Source organism: Petaurus breviceps, unplaced genomic scaffold, assembly GCF_028583685.1.
Source record: "Petaurus breviceps papuanus isolate PSGF00001 unplaced genomic scaffold, PetGlider_PUasm1.0 91041, whole genome shotgun sequence".
NCBI classification, from domain to species: domain Eukaryota; kingdom Metazoa; phylum Chordata; class Mammalia; order Diprotodontia; family Petauridae; genus Petaurus; species Petaurus breviceps.
The window spans coordinates 24243440-24263617 of record NW_027187400.1 but is presented as its reverse complement, the minus strand read 5'-3'; the positions used below and the strand labels follow the sequence as shown (position 1 = coordinate 24263617).

The window sequence follows — 20178 nt, the reverse complement described above, 5'->3', positions numbered from 1 at the left end:
CAGTATTTCTCATTCTGCATACATATTTTAACCATCCTATTTTAATGCAAATAGATTTTTCAATAGCATGTTTTTTATACTTGCTATTTACTACATGGTTGAATGGGAATATATTGTGGTTATGAGAAATGCATTTCAACTAAGGATATTACTTCCCATCCATTCTAGAAAATTATTTTTACTTTGAGAGTCAGATGGTGGAATAGGGATTTTTAAAAAATATATTTTTTGCTCTCTCTGCCTTTGGTCATATTTCTTTCTTTCACTCTGGTTCCATATAAAAATAAATTTGTAACTTTGCAAATTTGAGTTCTTTAGTGCCTCTTACTGTATTTCACAGAGCAGAATACTTTACAGTGGAATCTCTTAATTCCTTTAAAGTATTTTGGAGAACAGACGATCTTAAAATGTATGATCAGGTAATGTATATCCAGTGCTCAGTAAACCCTAAAGCACTTGGCAATATCAGCTATTATTAATATTAGTTTTCTAGTATGAAGAGTCAGCTAGGTGGCACAGTTGACAGAGCTCCAGACCTAGACCCAGGAACACTTGAGTTCAGATCTAGCTTCTGACATTCGCTATCTATTTGATTCTGGGCAAGTCACTTAACTGTTGTGTGCCTTAGTTTTCTCTTGTTTAAAATAGCTCTGCCCACCCTCCCAGGGCTATTATGAGAACCCTTAAAGTACTAGGTAAATACTAGTTATTATTATTCCACTGTACTTAATAGCATAACCTTTTTCATAATAAGTAGATGAATTGTATACATTATTTTGTTAGTTCTTAAAATATTCCTGTGAAAATCTAGTTATAGGAATTTTATACTCATCTGAAAACATAAAAAGCCTTAATGGCTGTAACCTTTATTTTCCTCATTTAGATGAGGCATGAAATTAAAATTATTTTAGTAATAAATAAGAAATGGTAGTGTTTTTTCCAGTGCTACTTTATTCTTTGAAAAATATGTTAGTTTTATAGCATCTTCATATTTTAAAGGTACAATTCTTCTCTGCCCATTTTACCAACCTCTCCCTGCTATTGCTAGTTCCATTTCCCCAGTTTTAAAGCTCCTTAGATCTTTGAGGAAGCTGACGGAGACTATATTACATTTTTTTAAGAGTTAACACCAGGAGAGTACCATGGACTGATTTTTCCTACAGTTTTGTGTACTTCATAAGCTTTTTCTCTGCACTTTGCTTTCATCCCCAGTGTCTGTCTCTCTTTCTCTTTTTCTTTGTTCTCTCTAGACTTGCCACAACTTCTCTTTTTCTGTTCCCATCTTCTGGTTTTCTTTTTCCACCCCATCCCTTCACACACACACACACACACACTCTCTCTCTCTCCTACATGGTGTCTCCTTTCTTTCTCTTCAGGATTATGAAAGTAAATTGCAGGCCCTACAGAAGCAGGTTGAGACCCGCTCACTTACTGCCGAAACCACTGAGGAGGAAGAGGAAGAAGAAGAAGGTGAGTACCTTAGACCAAAAGCTTTCCTGCATATAAATTTTGACTTATTTTGACTAATTGTGGAAGAAGTAAGTGAGACAGAGAGAAGAAGCAACTTCCTGCTAGTAAATGTCTGAGGTAGCATTTGAGCCTCATTCTTTCTGATGCCCTTCCACTCACTAATAGCATACACAGTATTCTCCATGGCTATCCCTGTCTTTGTTTGCCATGTCACTGAGCCAGGTAGTGATTTAATGGAAACTAAGACTACATTCTTGAAGAGGCCCCTAGTTGGTACTGGTATTAATCACAGCTTCCTAGCATCCCTGAATACTGCTTTTCTACATAATTAGCACCACTCATTCATCTTGTGGCATTGAAAGAGCGTAGGAAAATGGTCATACTCTTTACATAGAATTCTAATAAGTATCTTAAAGTTCGTTATGGTGAATGTACTTTAGTCACCAATTAGGATAACATTCTAGATTTCTTCTTTAATGTTTTATATTATATCCCTAACCTAGAGAATTGGGGTCTGCTTATAGATAATAACTCCCATTTATGTAGTGCTTTACAGTTTAAAAAGAATTTTTCCCACAGTCACCAGATAATGTGCAAATAGTCTTTAATGAGAAAACCAAAGTTAAGAGATTAAATGACTTTCCCCTGGTGACAAACTGGCAAGTGCCCAAGTAAGGGCTTGAATTCAAGTGTATAGATGCCAGAACCAGTGCTTTCCAGGGTAACATGCTGCTGGCTCAGCCTTTTTTTGGGTGGCTCTCAGACAGTTGCTAGTTGTGATTCTCGTGCTCTTTGAGGCCCCCTTGCCCAAGGTCAGCCTGGATTTCCCAGCAGGAGAAAGAATACAGCTGACCACGTTATTCCCTAAGACTCTTTGGGAATTTTATTACAGAAACCCCTCTTCATCGCATTTTATCTCTGTCTTCTTATATGTAGAAATCTTGGTACTTTAGGAAAGTGAAAATAGATTGTAAGAAAAAAAGTTGTGGACTACTATTTTATGTTCAGTAGCTAGGTGGCCCAGTGGGTAGTGTGTTGGGCCTGAAGTCAGGAAGACTCATCTTCCTGAGTTCAGATGTGGCCTCAGACACTTACTAACTGTGTGACCCTGGGCAAGTCATTTAACACCATTTGCCTCAGTTTCCTCATCTATAAAATGAGCTGGAGAAGGAAATAAATGACCACTCTAGTATCTCTGCCAAGAAAACCCCATATGGGGTCGTGAAGAGTCAGACACCACTGAACAACAGCAAATTTTATGTTCGTGTGGATTTTGTAAGTAGTTAAGGGTTGGCTTTGGCTTTGTTTACTTCTCAGTGTTTTCTTTACCATTTGGAGCAAAACAAAGCAAGTATGAGAGCATTCTTTTAGCAGCATATTAGGAACATATTTAGTGAACTAGTTCTTTACTCGACCATTTTAAAGTATTATTAGTATACTTAGAATGTAAATACAAATATAAAATTTATGTAAACAGCTTTAACTAAGAAGAAAGATATATAATGTACTATTTCAGTTTTTGACCATCATTTAAACTTACTGATTCTGATTTTATTGGTTTTCTTCTCTCCCTGTCCTCTACTTTCTCCCAAGTCCCCTGGACACAACACGAATTTGAGCTGGCACAGTGGGCATTCCGGAAGTGGAAATTTCATCAGTTTACCTCATTAAGAGATCTGCTCTGGGGAAATGCAGTTTACCTGAAGGAAGCCAATGCTATCAGTGTAGAGTTGAAGAAGAAGGTAGGAGTCACTCAACAATGTTTCCTAAATCCCAGAAGCCTTCTTTTAGCCTATAACACAAGTAATCTTTCAGTCCCTCTTTTGATTCACCTGCTCAGTGCTGCTAAATACATAAATTACCTGAGTTTAATACATAATTTTCAGTGGATAAAGGATCTTAAAAATCATCTAGTTTAGCTGCTTCACATCGAATTTGAGGAAACTGAGTTGAATGGTGATGAAGAAATATAATGCTAGAAAAATCTTTTCTAGAAGTCAGTTTGCCTTATCTAGCTCCTGTTTCCTACAGATGTGTGAGCATGCACACACTTTTTATTGATTCATTATTAAACCCTGTGACCCTTTTCCAGTAACTTTTCCCTCTCTCTAAATATCATTAGTGCAAATCCATGACTTGACCTTGTTGTTCTGCAGGTCTTTTTTCCACCAAGGATAACATGATGCATTTCATTAGTGTTGCTGTTACATTCTCATACTTTGAGTTTGGAGAAAGAAGGTTTCCAAAATTATGTCCTTCAAAAGAAAGCAAGCTTATCTTGGAAAACTTGTGTTATTACCAGTGATTAACCTCTAAATTGGAAAAAAAAAATTGAGAACAGGAAAATTTATTTTCTAATCACTCCTTGATGGTTTGAGTACTTATAGCCTCAATCTTTTTCTATACTAGGGAAATTTCAATTGTTTTACCTCTTGTATATCTTTTCAGATAACATTTAGAAAACATTAAACAAAGGCCAATGCTGTCCCTAATTTTAAAGTAGTATTTTCTCTCAATTCAGGTGCAGTTTCAGTTTGTTCTGCTGACTGACACACTCTACTCCCCTTTGCCGCCTGAGCTGCTGCCCCCTGAGATGGAGAAAACTCAGGATGATAGACCTTTTCCTCGTACAGTTGTGGCTGTGGAAGTACAGGATCTGAAAAATGGAGCAACACATTACTGGTCTTTGGAAAAACTCAAGTATGAAAATGTTTTGGAAATTGATAAATGTAGAAATAACAGTGAGATATCCAACTGTTTGTACTTTTCAAGTTAGTGCCCTGGAAACCACTTTGTTTTCTTGGTCATTCCTTTTCTTCAGAACACTGTGACTTCCCTTTGCCTTTCTGAATGGTAAACTATGATATAACTACCTTTCAGCATTTGTTTCTGTTTTTAAGTATCACGATCTTTCCATAGTTTTTACCAGACATAATCTAAAATTACTCTCTGAAGAAAAGCTTTTTAAAAAAAAATCTTTTCCATGTTTCTATATACATTCAATATTTCTGTCCTTACGAGGACTTCATTTTTCTAACCATTCACACAATCTGACCATTAACTGATAAACAGAAAAATCTATGCATTTGGTTAAGATGAAAAAGTCTCTTTTATTTCAGTGCCACTGAGATATTACATATCACTGGATCACATTTCTCCTATGGATTGTGAAACCCATGAGGAAGGTAGCCAGATTGAGTCTTGTGGGGCCTTTTTCTACATTTATATATACTTTGGAAAACTGAATATTCCAGTTTCTGTGCCATTTGTTTTTTGTATCGACTCATACATTTTTTAAAATGTTAAGTTATAGACTTACTACAATAAAACATCTGTATGCAATGGAAGTCAAAATCTTTTCTTTTATTTTTTTGCTTTTTGGAGGACAGTTGGGGTTAAGTGACTTGCCCAAGGTCACATGGCCAGTCTTTGTGTTAAGTGTCTGAGGCCAGATTTGAACTCAGGTCCTCCTGACTCCAGGGCCAGTGCTCTACCCACTGCACCACCTAGCCACCCTGTGGAAGTCAAAATCTTGTACAAAATCCTTTTCCTTAAATAAGACAGAGCCAAATGAATTAACAGAGACAATACTTTTCATTCTGTTGTCCTTTTCTAGGCCTGCACAAAGTTCTGCCACCCTTGTCCCTCCCTCCCTCTTTCCCTTCCTTAGATAGAAAGATATAGTTGTTGTTAAGAAAGAAAATTCTGGTTCTGCTGATGACACACAGTGTCATCTCATTAAAAAGTTTTCATTATTTTATATACTTCATTTCTTTTACAGCTTTGTGATATTCTGTTGTTGTACCATGATTTATTTAGTCACTTTCTTAATTGATTTGTTTCCAATTTATTGCTATTACAAATAGAGTAGCTATGAGTTTGTTTGCATATAGGTCCTTCCCCCTCTTTTTATGATAATTTTGGATAAATTCCCAAAAATAGGATTGCTGGGTTAAAAGTATGATCAGGTTTTTTGCTCTTTTTGAATATTTCTATATTGCATTCCAAAATGTCTGCCACAGCTTGCTGTCTGTCACACATTAGAATACTGACTTGCTGACAGCCTCACCAACGTTGAGGTTCATACTTTGGGGGGGCTATTTTTGCCATTTTATAAGATGTTCTCTGTCATGAAGTGACACTGTACTAGTAGCAGTTTGAAATTATTGAGTTGAATTCAGTAGTCCAGTTCAGCAAGCCTTTATCAAGAAACAACTATATGAGGGGCGGCAAGGTAGCACAGCGAGTAAGAGCACTGGCTCCAGTGTCGGGATGACCTGGGGATTGAATCTGGGCTCAGACACTTAGTACCCACCCAGAAACACCTGGCCGTGTAACCTTGAACAAGTTACTTAACCCCAATTGCTTAGGGGCGGCCAGGTGGCTCAGCAAGTAAGAGCACCATCTCCAGAGTTGGGATGACCTGGGATCAAATCCGGGCTCAGATACTCAGCACCACACCCAGAAATAACTGGCCATGTAACCTTGAGCAAGTTACTTAACCCTGATTGCTTTAAAAAAAAAAAAACAACTACATGAAGAGTGCTGGGCTGGCGTGGGTTAGGCAGGGGAGACACAGATGAAAACAAAAGGCAGTCTCTGGTCTCAGGAGCTTCAGTTCTACAGGGGAAATAAATATATCAACAAAAACATTGTATGTATTTTAGGAGCAAAAATTTCACAGTATCTTGTTAATAATTTATCTACTATGTAGACAAAGACTGGAACTGATGCGAGAGATGTATGACAGGGCCGGAGAAATGGCTTCCAATGCCCAGGATGATGGAGAGGCAACAATGACTGGCAGTGACCCATTTTATGATCGGTTCCATTGGTTTAAACTGGTGGGAAGGTATGTACTTATTGTCCTGGATCATTTTAGTGATTAACTCCTATGACTTTAGTCTTAACCAGTGGTATATTTTATATCCTTGGGGGTCTATTCAATGCCTTGCTTTTCTCTTCATATAATAGTAACAGTACACAGACTACCCATTTGTGATTACAAAGGCTTTTCTATGTTTAGAATTTTATTGAGAAGCAAGGAAGCATTAACAGATTTTGTAGCCTTGAGATTAGTGAATTAATTTTTCTTTTCAGTGGTAACTGATTTGCTTTTACCCTTATTCAGAGTTTGAGTTGTGTTTTAGTAGCACAAATAATGATTGAAAGACATTTTTAAAGGCACTAGTGGAATGGTAGAGAGATGACACACAGCATCCTCTAGAAGTAAAGTGTAACTCCTTTTATTTACCACTCTTACAATATGGTAGGTTTTTTAAGAGTTAAACGTTGCCGAACATGTTGCCCCTAACCAAGGTAAATGCTTCATGTGGAACACCATTCTATTATGTTTCCCAGCCTGGTATTTTATGAGATATTGAATGAAGACTAAAAGCCTTTTCTCGTTTTTTAACCTTTATTCTGAGCCTCTTTCTTTAGACTACTTAAGGGGTTGGGAGAGAATATGATTCTTTTTTCCATACTGAATCATGCATATGCTTCTTGTGGCCCTGTATGTAAATCCAGTATTTATCTGATCTTAGCCATGTATTCTTTCACTTTTTCTTAAAAGAACCACCTTTTGCTTTGCTTTTCTCAGTTGTCCCTTACCTGATTTAAGATTTTTTGTTTTTATGCTATTTGTTTGATTAATTCAACAGCTGGTTCCCTCCTGATGGCACCCATTTCTTTCTGTTTAACCAAATATTCCTCTCTCCTTGGCTGTGTTAATCAACGTGTTCCGTTACCTGATGTCTAGCTCCCCCATTTTCCACGGCTGTGTGAATGAGCGCCTTGCTGACCGTACGCCTTCCCCCACTTTTTCCACGGCCGATTCCGACATCACTGAGCTGGCTGATGAGCAACAAGATGAAATGGAGGACTTTGATGATGAGGCATTCGTGGATGACACTGGCTCTGACGCAGGGACGGAGGAGGGATCAGATCTCTTCAGTGATGGGCACGACCCGTTTTACGACCGATCCCCTTGGTTCATTTTAGTGGGAAGGTTGGTGAGGTTATTGTGAGAAAGGCAAAAAGGGACCAGCTCTTGCTATATAAGCATCTCTGTGCTACATGAATAAACTTAGGCATTCAAAATCCCTGGATGCTCAGTCCATGTACTCCAAAGTATTAGGCTCTTTTTATATGTAAACATAGCCCTGGTTGGAAATAAAAATCATAAGGCCACAGATTTGTTTCTTAATGTAAAATATTTCCATATTAGTCATTTTGTACAAGAAGACTCAAAAAAAATGAAAGGAAGGAAGTAAAAAATAGCATGCTTCAGTGTGTATTCAGTCAGTATCAGTTCTTTCTCTGGAGGTGGATAATATGCTTCATCATTAGTCCTTTGGGATTGTCTTGGATCATTGTATTGCTAAGAATAGCTAAGTTATTCACAGTTCTTCAATGAATAATTTTGCTGTTAGTATGTACAGTGTTCTCCTGGTTCTGTTCACTTCACTATGTATCAGTTCATGTGAGTCTTTCCAGGTTTTTCTAAAATCATCCTGCTTGTCATTTCTTACAGCACAATAATATTCCATTGCAATCACATACCACAAGTTGTTTAGCCAATTTATGGGAATCCCTCTGATTTCCAATTTTTAGCCACAAAAAAGAGCTTCTATAAATATTTTTGTACAAATAGTCCATTTCCCTTTTTGGGGAGGTACAGACAGGATTTCTTTGGAGCCCAGATACCCTTTTTGGTGCTATATGCAGTATCTAGAAAAAATGGGAAAATAACTGCAGCTGTATTTATCAGTAGAGAAGAAAGATACGGTGAAGAGAGAAAGGGTTAGATAGTCTACATCAGTCTAGAGTTATAATTGTGTGGGTAGTAGTAAGTGGAGTAAATATAAAAACAGAAACAGTATTAATTTTCCCCTTCAATAGAGAGCCAAAAATGAAAAGTTACCTCACTTTTGTAACTAAAATAAATCTTTCCTTTTGAATCTCTCCTTGAGGAGAGATTGTTCTTCTTACAAGTCTGAAAAGATGATGATTTATGGGAATATCACCCTAGGTCATTGTTTAGTACTACATGGTCACCCCATTTTCCCGTGATCTGTACATCCATTTGTTACAAAAGAACACTTCCTTTGCATGGACTCTAGTCCTGACATTTTTGTTTGCATCCTTCCTTTCCATAATGAAGTGATTTTTCTCTAGACTCAGCACCACATCATATAGCAGAAAGCCAAGATTGGCTAGAAAGTATGCCCAGTATTTCTAGGCATTCGAGTGACCATGTAGCTGCAGTAGAACCACATTATATTGTACTGTTAATCAGTGACATCAGTATCAGATGGGAAAGCCCCATATAGAAGAATACCATCAGACTTGAAGCAGCAGATGGTGTAATGTCAGGTGCTTAGTGGAATTTATGAAGCAAATAGCTGAGAAAAATGATGCCAAATGGGAGAACAGCATTTTGATGGTTTAAAAAAAATCCTATATTAACTACTGTGTGATCTTATCAGGCACATATGAAGAGTGCTGTTTCCTGAACTCGGTTTAAATATTAAGTGGAAATATTACTGGGAATATCTCATTTGCAGGGGAAATAGCTTTTTAAATTTGTTTCTGAAAATTAACCACTATAGAGTAAAGAGACATTATATGTCTTCTTAGTCACTTGTCATCTTTCCTGTTGACTCATAGCCAACAAATAATCTTAAGAATTTCAGAGAAACTTACCTATTGGTATGTGTGATGGGAAGTGAGCATAAGGAAGGGTAAAACTCCAAAATCATTTAAAGCCTATTCTGACATAGGTCATTCGGGTATCTTAGCTGATGGCAAACTTCATACTAGAAATATTGGAAGCAGCTGGAAGGGAATACCTGCCTCCAAGCTCCCTCATTATAGGGATTCCTTTGCACACCTCACAATTGCTCACTGGTTGTCCTGTGTTCCATGTTGTGAGCCTCATTCTTGTCTTACACTGCCCTGAAAGTGGAAATAAAAATTCTTTCTTCTCTATTGCTAAGCTGTGTAATTTTGGGCAAGTAACATAACTTCTCTGAACCTTTGCTTTCTTGAGAATTTAGAAGTTGGACTAGGTGACCTAAAAACTGCCTTTGAGCTCCCTCTGAGCAGTGACACGCCATTTCTCTACTAGTAAGAGTCAAGCTGAAGACTGCCACTTGGTGACACTGGAAGAGGCAGTTTGGGTTCAAAATCTATCTGAAGGCAGAATTTTATTGACTCTGGACAGTGTGTATACTGTTTTTTTTTTCCTTAAGTAAAGCCTGAACTGGCCGGAAGTTTCATTCATTTCTGTTGTATTTGATTTGAGTAGGTGTAAAAGTCACTTCTGCTTGATTCATGTGGCCATTAATGAAGCTGATTTTGTGCCTTGCCATTTGGGCAGGTGTCCTGGGGCTCAAACCAGCTTTGCTTCAAGCTAATTTTTGGAGCAGCTGGAGAGACTGAAGAGAGAAATCCCAGAAATCAGTAACATGAGGAATAAATATCTTCTCCGTGTTTTTGTATAGTGCTTGCTGTCTTTGAACAGAAACACACTATGTAGATTAGACTTTTTGTTCATCCAGCACTATATCTTGTCATTAATAAATTGCTAAATGCCTTAGAAAAGTAATCATCATCATGTATCAAGTCTCCATTCTATCAGAATTCTATCATTCTATGTAAGAGGGGTAGATTCCCTTTTTGCCATTGTGTTGATTTGCAAGATTATATGTCCCCTTTTAGGATATAAGTAAAAATACTATACTATGCAGGAGTAAAATTTTTCCAATCTTTTGTATTATTCCACTTGTAGCATTTGATTTTCAACCTTGGCTGCCTTTTACTGAATTCCTTGTATGGAAATGAAAAGAGCTTGTCCCTTTAGCCATCTCTTATGACAACTGGGGATATCATGAACCATTCAGTAGTATTTGGGACACAGTGTTAAATAATGTTTATGGGAAGGGGGAGGTTTAGAGTGAAGATGATTATATTCCGACTTCCTTTAATATTGGAATAGGTATTCTTTATTTCTATAAAAATTAACTAGTTATACTGAATATTCTTTTTTTAATGTGGGTTAAAATTTTCTGTTATATTCATTTTCTGTTCTGGTGTGCCTGTTACATTTTAACTTGCCATTGTTTCATCTAATACGTGTTTTGCCTCTACCACCCCTCCACTTTCAGTCTGCTCGGCCAAGGTTTAAGGGTACTCCATAACAGAGTGATTGAAATGTTCCCTTCTTTAAAGCATTGGAAGAATTTGGTCTGTAGTCTTCATTTTTCACTAAAGCATCCCCTAATACCAAAGAGGTTCAGTCATGTAGATGGTGTGTTTACAGTAACTGCAGTCACAGGAGCTGATACACCTGTTCTCAGAGACACTACCACCATAGAAATTTGCAGTTGGCTTTAGTCAGAAGTTATCTCTGCAAGATCATTGGGAGGCAGATTCATATGTGTCTATAAGAGCCATTTCCATTAGCTTCACCATATAATGGGTATTAAAGATCTTACCTTGTGTGTTTGTAATCAGTTCGTCAGCCCATCTGAGAGGTAATCTTCCTTTAGAAAGGGTGGGTTTTAGATTTTTAGATGATCATTTTTTAAGGTTCCAACCTTACAATACATAACGTTTAAGATTTCTGCCAGATCTACAATTACATGTTCTCATGTAATTCATAAAGTATAGCTAGCCTTCCAGACTCAGTGCATTTTTCTCTAGTGAGTCCTAATGTCAGTCATATACCCTCCCAAATTAGATTACTTTAATTGAAAAGAGGGTGCTCAAGTCTATGTGTAATCTTTAATGATCAGATAAAAAGTCAGGGCTGTCTTTCAATCTTGTGGGTGAAAAGCATAGTTCAGTACCCACTTAAAGAAGATTTCAGATCTCATTAACTCTGTAACAAGTAACTGTTTTTGCTAGTTTTATGTGGAATCATCTTCAGAAGACCTAGGATTTAATCGGACTTTTTCTTGGAGTTATTTTTAAATTATACTACAAAGTTTAATACTTTCTATTTTAATATTGCCTGTACTTTCGAGCAGACTGAAAAGGAAATAGATTTCATTTTCTATTTTGTTGTAGATATATAGTTATTTTGTTGCTTATGTACATTTATGTTTCATTTGTAGTTTTAAAGCTTTAGTAACTTTTTCTTTTTCTGTAATACAGTTTGCTTACTTTTAGTACTTTTGTTGTTTAGTTAATTTGCTATTGAAATCTCTATATATCCATTTCATATTTTTTGTGCCTTTGTTTCCAGTTTATATTATTTCAGGGTTAAAAGGACAGATTAGAAATATATGTTTCATATGAAATAATCGTTTAATTTCTTAGATGTTTAATGTTTTTCTTTTATCAAAAGACCAATGTGTGCCATGGGAAGACAATGGATTAGTAGTAGGGGCCACTAATTGTCTCCTATTTGCTAATCTGAACTAATACCTGAAGCTTTGAGTTGCTATCAGAGTTTTGTTTTTTAATCTCACCAAAGCTTTTTTATAAATAAAAATAATCTCTACCAATTAATAGAAAAGGAAAGAAGCTAAATGTGAGAGGACTCTAGTTAATTTGTGATATTAGAAGTTAGGTCTGTAATTATATATTTTCATCCCCACACAGGATTTTTTTCATTCCTGATAATTTAGAGAGTGTGTGTGTGTGTATATGTGTGTATATATACACACACACCTTTGAGAAGTAGCTTTTTTGTTCTTTCTTTTAATTTTATCTTGATGCTCTTCCAATGTCCCCCTAAGCTATCTTATTCAGAAATTCTGACTACACAGGCTTTCTGCCTATCAATCTGTTTCTTCTATGTGTCACTTTTTTCTTTCCTGACAGATGGAAATTCTTTTTTCTAATCAAAATTCTTTATCATATTGCTAAAAGACATTGTTGTGAGTAAGATCAGTTTCTCGAGCTGCACTTTGAGTCCCAGCCATATTTCTTTGTCTTTTATGTCTCTGCTTTTTGTTGTAACCATTTGGGAGAAAACAGCAACAAACCACCTAATTCCATTCCACGTGCATAAAGACCATTAAGTTCATGAATGGATTTTTCTTCTCATAACAGTCTTCATAGAGCTCTATGTGATAATTTAGCTCTCAGTTGTCATTCATCCACCTGTTATAATTGATATAGAGAGTGATGACACGGTTCCTTTGGTCTTTGTCAGTTGTTTTACCAAGTACCTGATTGTGTTCATATGAACGACTGTCCTGTCAAAAGCTATTTAGAAGCAACCTAACAGTGCAGTATAGTCTGAGAGGGCACCTTGTTAACAAGGTCATCAGCCAGAGACTGTATGAAGACTCCCTGAACCCAAATGGCCAGTTCTCTCTCTAGTTGATACTGTAATGTTTGTCTTTCTGCTTCTTTCACTAGGGCATTTGTGTACCTGAGTAACCTGTTGTACCCAGTGCCCCTGATTCATAGAGTGGCTGTTGTCAGTGAGAAGGGGGAAGTTCGGGGATTTCTGCGTGTGGCAGTACAGGCTATTGCAGGTAAGTAAGTGCCATTTCATAAAATACTTTTTGATTTAATCTCTGCCTTGACACTTAGGAAAAATTCATTATTCAGATGGTCCTTACAGTTGTTATTTATATAAGTTTTGGGATATTTTTGTTTCTTAAAAAAATTTTCCCCCTGAAATTTCCAGTGCCCCACCATACTTGGGTGTGGACTTTAGGTATAAAATACTTTACAAAAATTGAAATTGAACATATCTTGATAGGCAACAGCTTGTGACCAATGTGAGGGCCATTTTCAGAATCAACTTTTTGTGTGCATTTGAATTATCAGCTAGTTAGAACAAAGGTCATCATCAGTACCTGGTTAGAATAAAGGATAAAAAGGAGATGATACTGCAGACAATTACAACTATTCCCACTCAGCCACTAGCTTTTGACTTTGGAAAAAAGGAAACATTTAATAGTAAAGGTAAGGGCATGGGGGAAATGATACTATAGATGACTTAGGAGACTCAGTTAAAGCCAACCATCTGGAAAGTATTTCTAGATGAAACTGGAAGGGTGATAACAAATAGACATAAAATGAGAGAGATTTGTGAGATTTATAATGACCTATACTCATCATTGATAATAGTGGTACCAGACAGTATACTGTACTAATTTGCTCTACTACTACCATTCAACAGTGTAGTAAAGTAATTAAACCATAGAAATATGTTTTTTTATGAGGAACTGAAAGCATAATAGCCTTTGCTTATGAATATAAAATCTTATAACATTGCTTAGGATTATAAAGTCTTCTGAAGGAAAGTAAAGATCTTAAGGATTCAGGTAGTGATGTTTTCATCACTTATTAATGATTAAATGAACAGGTTTCAAAACAGAAAGTCATATTTGAGGTATTAATAGGTGCCCCTCCCTCGTTCTCCAAAAGAGATAGTTTTACAATGAGATTTGGATTTCTGAACCCTAGATTATTGTATAAAAATGATGAGAAATGTTTACCTAGCATCTAATTTGAAGGTCCTTAAACTTGAAAAGGAAGGAGAGAACACACACACACACACACACACGCCCCTTAGAGAATAGCTGTAGTAAACTACTCTCCATCTACTTGCCCCGTGTCTCCTCAGTGTCTCTTAACAACTGTACTGCCTAAACCCACTAATAATTTCTGTGATCTTCTCTCTACCCTTCTATTCTTCCCCTAATTCGACCTCCATGCTGTTCTAAACCTTCTTGTCCTTCCTTCAGCCTCCTGCAGTACTCCCTTCCCAGTTCTTTCTTTACAGAGGATCCTGCCTTTTTGTTTTCTGAGACAGTAGAGGCTTTTCAACTAGGAACTTCCCCTTCTCCCCTACTCTACCACATAAAGCCACTTAAAATCATCGCTAGTGGAAGACGGCTTATCCTCTCACCAAAACCTCTACTTTTATATTTGATCCTATTCCTTCCCATACTTTGGCAGATTGCTTCTATTATTATTTTACACCCACTTTTTTAAACTTCAGTCTTCTTATCTAAAGCATACAAACATATCCAAGTCTCCTCAAATGAACTTCGTTTGACCCTTCCATTCCTTAGCAACTGATAGTTCATCCAGTGAGCTTGACTTTGATTCTTGGCACAAATATAAAACCTATGATTATGAAGTATTGGTTAATGGATAGCTAGAAAAAGAATCAATGGTCACAAAGAGCCAACAAAACTGCATTAAAATAGATTATGCCTGCATAACTTCATTTACATTTTTGGCAAAGTTACTAGACTGGTAAATCAAGGGACTTCATAGATATTTGTTGTTCACTCATTTCAGTCCTGACTCTTTGTTACCACATTTGGGGTTTTCTTGACAGAGATATTGGACTGTTTTACCATTTCCTTCTCCAGCTCATTTTATAGATGAGGAAATGAGGCAAACAGGATTAAGTGACTTGCCCAGGTCATGTAGCTTATAAATGTCTGAGACTGGATTTGAACTCAGGAAGATACATCTTCTTGACTTGAGACCCAGTACTCTATCCACTGTACCACCTAGCTGCTTCATGTGTAGATACAGATTACCTAGACTTTAGCTAAATATTTGACCCAGTCTCTTATACTATTCTTGTGGACAAATTGGAGTTAAATGGATTGAATGAAAGTGCTTTTAGGTAGATCCAGAAGTGGTTTGATGGCCAAACCCTAAGAGTCGTCATTCATGATTTATTGTCACCTTTGGAAGTAAGTTTTCAGTGGACTGACCCAGGGATCTGTGCTTTGCCCTCTACTCATTCACTTGTTCTATTCTCTACTTTGATCTCGTCACTTTTCAAAAGTGGGTGCTTCCAACTTCCCTCCCCCCAGACTGCCCTCCCTTCCATCATCCCCCCTCTGATCCCCTTCCCCCCTCTCCTGTAGGGTGAGATACCCTATTTAGTGTGTATTTTATTCCCTCCCCAATCCAAATTCAATGAGAATAAGGTTGACCCATTCCCTTTTGCCTTCCTATTCTTCCCCTCATTGTAACCATTTTCCCTCCCCCCCCCATCATGGTGGCATGTACTCATATATAGGATCTACAGATATCTTCACATTAATCATTAGGTTGTAAAGTAGGATTATAACTGATGGCATGATCAGTGGGAAAGAGGAAACAAAACAAGAAAAAGAAACAGAGCAAGTAGTTTGTTTCAATCTGTATTCAGACTCTTCATCTCTTTCTCTGGATGTGGATATCTCTTTCAATCATGAGTCTTTTGGAGTTCTCTTAAAAACTTACATTATGGGGGGAGTGGGGCGGAGTCAAGATGGCGGAGTAGAAGCAGGACCTCCAAGCGGCTCTGGCTTCCACCTTCCCCAATCAATGTAAAAAGGGGACTCTGAACAAACTTTGGAGCTGCAGAACCCACAAAATGACACAGAGAGCTAACCTCCCACTGGGGACAGCTCGGCAGGCTGGCAGGAATTGGCCAGCACAGCACTCTGGGAGCCTAGCCCAGGCCCTGTGAGCCGGAGGTTTTAGCCCCGGGGCAGGTCTGACCAGCCACCGGCCAGAAGGACTCCAGATCAGCAGCAGCTGTGGCCGTTTCCAGAATTATCAGCCCATAGATGCAAAGGACAAAGTGAGAAGTCAGTGCAGTCTGGACTTTGGGACCCAGTAAGTGGGAGTGTGTCGGCTTTTGCCCCCGGGGTGAGAAGCCACTGAGACAACTGGCCCAGCCAGCTAGCACCACGTTGCAATTCACCTCCTGGCCTGCAGAGTGTAGGGGGACCAAGCAACCATTCTGAGGGGTAATCGCTCTTGCTTTAGCCTGCTTGGATCTGGATTGTGGTCTAGGGTGGAGGTCCTGGGGTGTGTGTCCAGCTTGCTAGAGTATGGAGGCCTCAGACAGGGCACCCATCTAATACCTCCGGCAGCTAAGAAAACCCCAGCATTTAGGACGAAAGCTCCCCTGTCTGGTGGCAGAGTCCTACTGTGGCAAAAAGCCCAGGGTTCAAGTGACTGAGGGGCGACATGACCAGGCAAAGGAAACAAAGCAGACAAAACATTCCAACATTAGACTCCTATTTTGGGGACAAAAAGGAGCAAAGCATGGAACAGGAGGAAGACAGTGAAGTCAGAACTCCTGCACCAAAAGCTTCAAAGGAAAATATGAGCTGGTTACAGGCCATAGAAGACCTTAAGAAGCAGATAAGAGAAGTGGAGGAAAAATTGGGAAGAGAAATGAGAACGATGCAAGAAAATTATGAAATGAGAGTCCACAACCTGACTGAGGAAAATCACACCTTAAAAAATAGACTAACTCAAATGGCAAAAAAGGCTCAAAAAGGCAGTGAGGAGAAGAATGCCTTAAAAAGTCGAATTTGCCAGATGGAAAAAGAATCTCAAAAGCTCACTGAGGAGAATCATTGCTTCAGAATTAGACTGGAGGAAATGGAAGCTAATGACTTTATGAGAAATCAAGATGCTGTTAAACAGATCCAAACAAATGAAAGAATAGAAGGTAATGTGAAATATCTCATGGGAAAAAACAGTGACCTGGAAAATAGAACCAGGAGAGATAATTTAAAAATTATTGGACTACCTGAAAGCCATGATCAAAGTAAGAACCTAGAAATCATCCTCCAGGAAGTTCTCAAAGAAAACTGCCCTGATGTTTTAGAACCAGAGGGCAAAATAGAGGTTGAAAGAATCCACTGATCACCTCCTGAAAAAGATCCCAAAAAGAAAACTCCTGGGAATATTATAGCCAGGTTCCAGAATTCCCAGATTAAGGAGAGAATATTACAAGCAGCCAGGAAGAAACAGTTTGAATATTGTAGAAACACAATCAGGATAACCCAGGATCTGGCAGCTTCTACACTGGGGGATCGAAGGGCTTGGAATATGATATTCCGGAGGTCAAAGGAGCTGGAATTAAAACCAAGAATCACCTACCCAGCAAAACTGAGTATCATGTTTCAGGGGAAAATAGGGTCATTCAGTGGAATAGAGAACTTTCAAGCATTCTTAATGAAAAAACCAAAGTTGAATAGAAAATTTGACATCTAGATACAAGAAGCAAGAGAATGATGAGAAGGTAAACAGGGAAAAGAAATCATAAGGAACTTATCAAAGTTGAACTATTAACATTCCTACATGGAAAAACAATAATTGTAACTGATGAAACCTTTCTCAGTATGAAAATAGTTGAAGGGAATAGAATTATATGTATGTCTATATATGAGGGTATATGGGCATATGAATACATATGTGAACGTGTGTATATATGTTTACAAGTATGCATAGATAGAGGTCACAGGACCAATTTAATAGGAAGGGATGATACTTAAAAGGTGAAATTAAGAGGTGAGAGAGGAATATAATGAGAGGAGATGGGAAGAGACAGAATGGGGTAAACTATCTCATATAGAAGAAGCAAGGGAAAATGGTTACAATGAGGGGAAGAGTAGGAAGGCAAAAGGGAATGGGTCAACCTTATTCTCATTGAATTTGGCTTGGGGAAGGAATAAAATACACACTAAATAGGGTATCTCACCCTATAGGAGGGGGGGAAGGGGATCAGAGGGGGGATGATGGAAGGGAGGGCAGTCTGGGGGGAGGGAAGTTGGAAGCACCCACTTTTGAAAAGGGACGAGATAAAAGTAGAGAATAGAACAAGTGGGAGGTGGGATAGGAGGGAGGGAAATACAGTCAGTCTTTTACAATATATCTACTATGTTATTGTTTTGCATTAGCTACACATGTACAACCTATACTGAACTGCTTATCTTCCCAGTAAGGGTTGACGAGCGAGGAAGGGAATGAATCTGGAATTCAAAGTTTTAAAATCAAATGTTTAAATATACGTGTATATATATATATATATATATATATGTATATATATATACACACTATTATTAATACCATCTTACATGTAATTGGGAAATAAGATATACAGGCACTGGGGCATAGAGATCCACTGGAAAAGTCGAAAGGGGTATGGGAGAAAAGATGGGAGAAAGCATATTGGAGGAGGGGATATATGGGACTGCTATTTTGGGGTGATGGGTGTAGGGGAAAAACAGGGAGAAAATTTGCAACTCAAAATTTGGCGGAAATGAATGATGTAAATCAGAAGGCAGTAAAGCATTTGAAAAATGGGGAAAAAAAACCTTACATTGCTGAGAGAAGCCCAGTCTATTAAGTTAGTCATCACACATACGTTGTGTCTATGATTGTGTACAGATTGCTCCTGGTTCTGCTCTTCTCACTCAGCATCAGTTTATATAAGTTTCTCCAGGTTATTATGAAGTCTGTCTGCTCCTCATTTCTTATAGCACAGTAGTATTCTATTACATTCATATATCACAACTTGTTCAGCCATTCCCCAATTGATAGGCATTCTCTTGATTTCCAATTCTGTGCCACCACAAAAATTGCCGCTATAAATATTTTTGTACATACAGATCTTCCTCCCACTTCTCTGATCTCTTTGGGATATAACCCTAGACGGGTATTGCTGGCTCAAAGGGTATGCACTTATTTATAACCCTATATTTTAAACTTGTGGCACATTGTCTAAGATGTTGGTGTAAATCAGACTGGGGACCTTTCATATCTATGAGTAAGGTGATGAAAATAAAAAGGAATAAATTAAACACTTTTAAAATACACAGAAGAAGGGGCGGCCAGGTGACTCAGCGAGTAAGAGCACCGGTTCCAGTGTTGGGACGACCTGGAGATCGAATCCCGGGCTCAGACACTCAGCACCACACCCAGAAATAACTGGCTGTGTAACCTTGAGCAAGTTACTTAACCCCAATTGCTTAAAAAAAAAAAAATACACAGAAGAAAGCAAAAGAAAGTTCAGAAGGGCCTATGGGCTGTTTGTTTGGCAGTGGTATTACTGCCACATTAAATTTCATTTATTTCTTAAAAAACTGTATTTAATCGATTCATGATTTCATATACATCCCACTTTTCTAACCTTCTTATGTGAAAATGTTTGGTTTTTTGACAATTTTCTAATTAATTTTTTTTAAAGAAGAAAAAGAATTCCTCCGACCTTACTCATAGCTATGAAAGGTCCCCAGTCTGTTTTAGATCAACATCTTAGACAATGAGCCACAACAAGTTCAAAATATATACCCAGCCTGAATGTCCTCAGAATTCACCAAAGTCTGATGGAGTCAGAGAAGAGGAATTTAATGGGAATCATTGCAAAGTGTTACACAAGTTCAAAAAAGAAATTATCTGTGAAAGTACAAGATGCAGGAGACATAACTAGACAGCAGTTGATCTGGAAAAGATCTTGGGGGGCTCTTAGTGGACTTATAAGCTTCATATGAGTCAACAGGAAGATATGTCATCCAAGAAAGTTAATGCCATGTTAGCTGTGCTGGAAAGGCTTCCAAAGCTAGGGAACTTAATTAGATTCTGCTGCACTTGGCCCTAGTCAGATCATGTCTGGAGTAATGTCTTTGTCTCAGGATGCTGCCTTGTAAGAAGGAACTAGTAAGGCAGAAAATATCTGGAGCAGGGTGGCTGGGGTGGGGGTGGGGGGGCTTTCAGATCCTATTGGAGGAGAATTGGTTGATTGACTTGAAGTAACTGGGGATGTTGAGCCTGAAGAACAGCAGACTTTGGCTGAAATATGAGTGAGTGGAAATTGGAAAGAGCCACATTTAAGCTTTTGGTTTTAGAAAAATCTTCCCAGGAATTAGAATTGTTCCAGAGTGAGTGAGCTGCCTCTGGAGATGATGGGATTCCTGTCATGTATAG

General features: G+C 38.0%; 1 protein-coding gene across 9 annotated transcripts in view; it reads left to right on the top strand.

The window, feature by feature from the left end:
• KIF1B (kinesin family member 1B) overlaps window positions 1–20178 on the top strand; it is a 204491-nt gene that overhangs the window by 138038 nt on the left and 46275 nt on the right. For 6 of the 9 annotated variants that reach the window (XM_069079402.1, XM_069079404.1, XM_069079405.1 and 3 more), the window contains 6 exons: window positions 1377–1470; window positions 3064–3212; window positions 3992–4170; window positions 6185–6322; window positions 7232–7480; window positions 12847–12965. In XM_069079402.1, coding sequence (XP_068935503.1) covers window positions 1377–1470; window positions 3064–3212; window positions 3992–4170; window positions 6185–6322; window positions 7232–7480; window positions 12847–12965 — 928 coding nt within the window. The remainder of the gene's footprint in view (window positions 1–1376; window positions 1471–3063; window positions 3213–3991; window positions 4171–6184; window positions 6323–7231; window positions 7481–12846; window positions 12966–20178) is intronic. The other 3 variants (XM_069079408.1, XM_069079409.1, XM_069079410.1) reach the window with 1 other exon arrangement.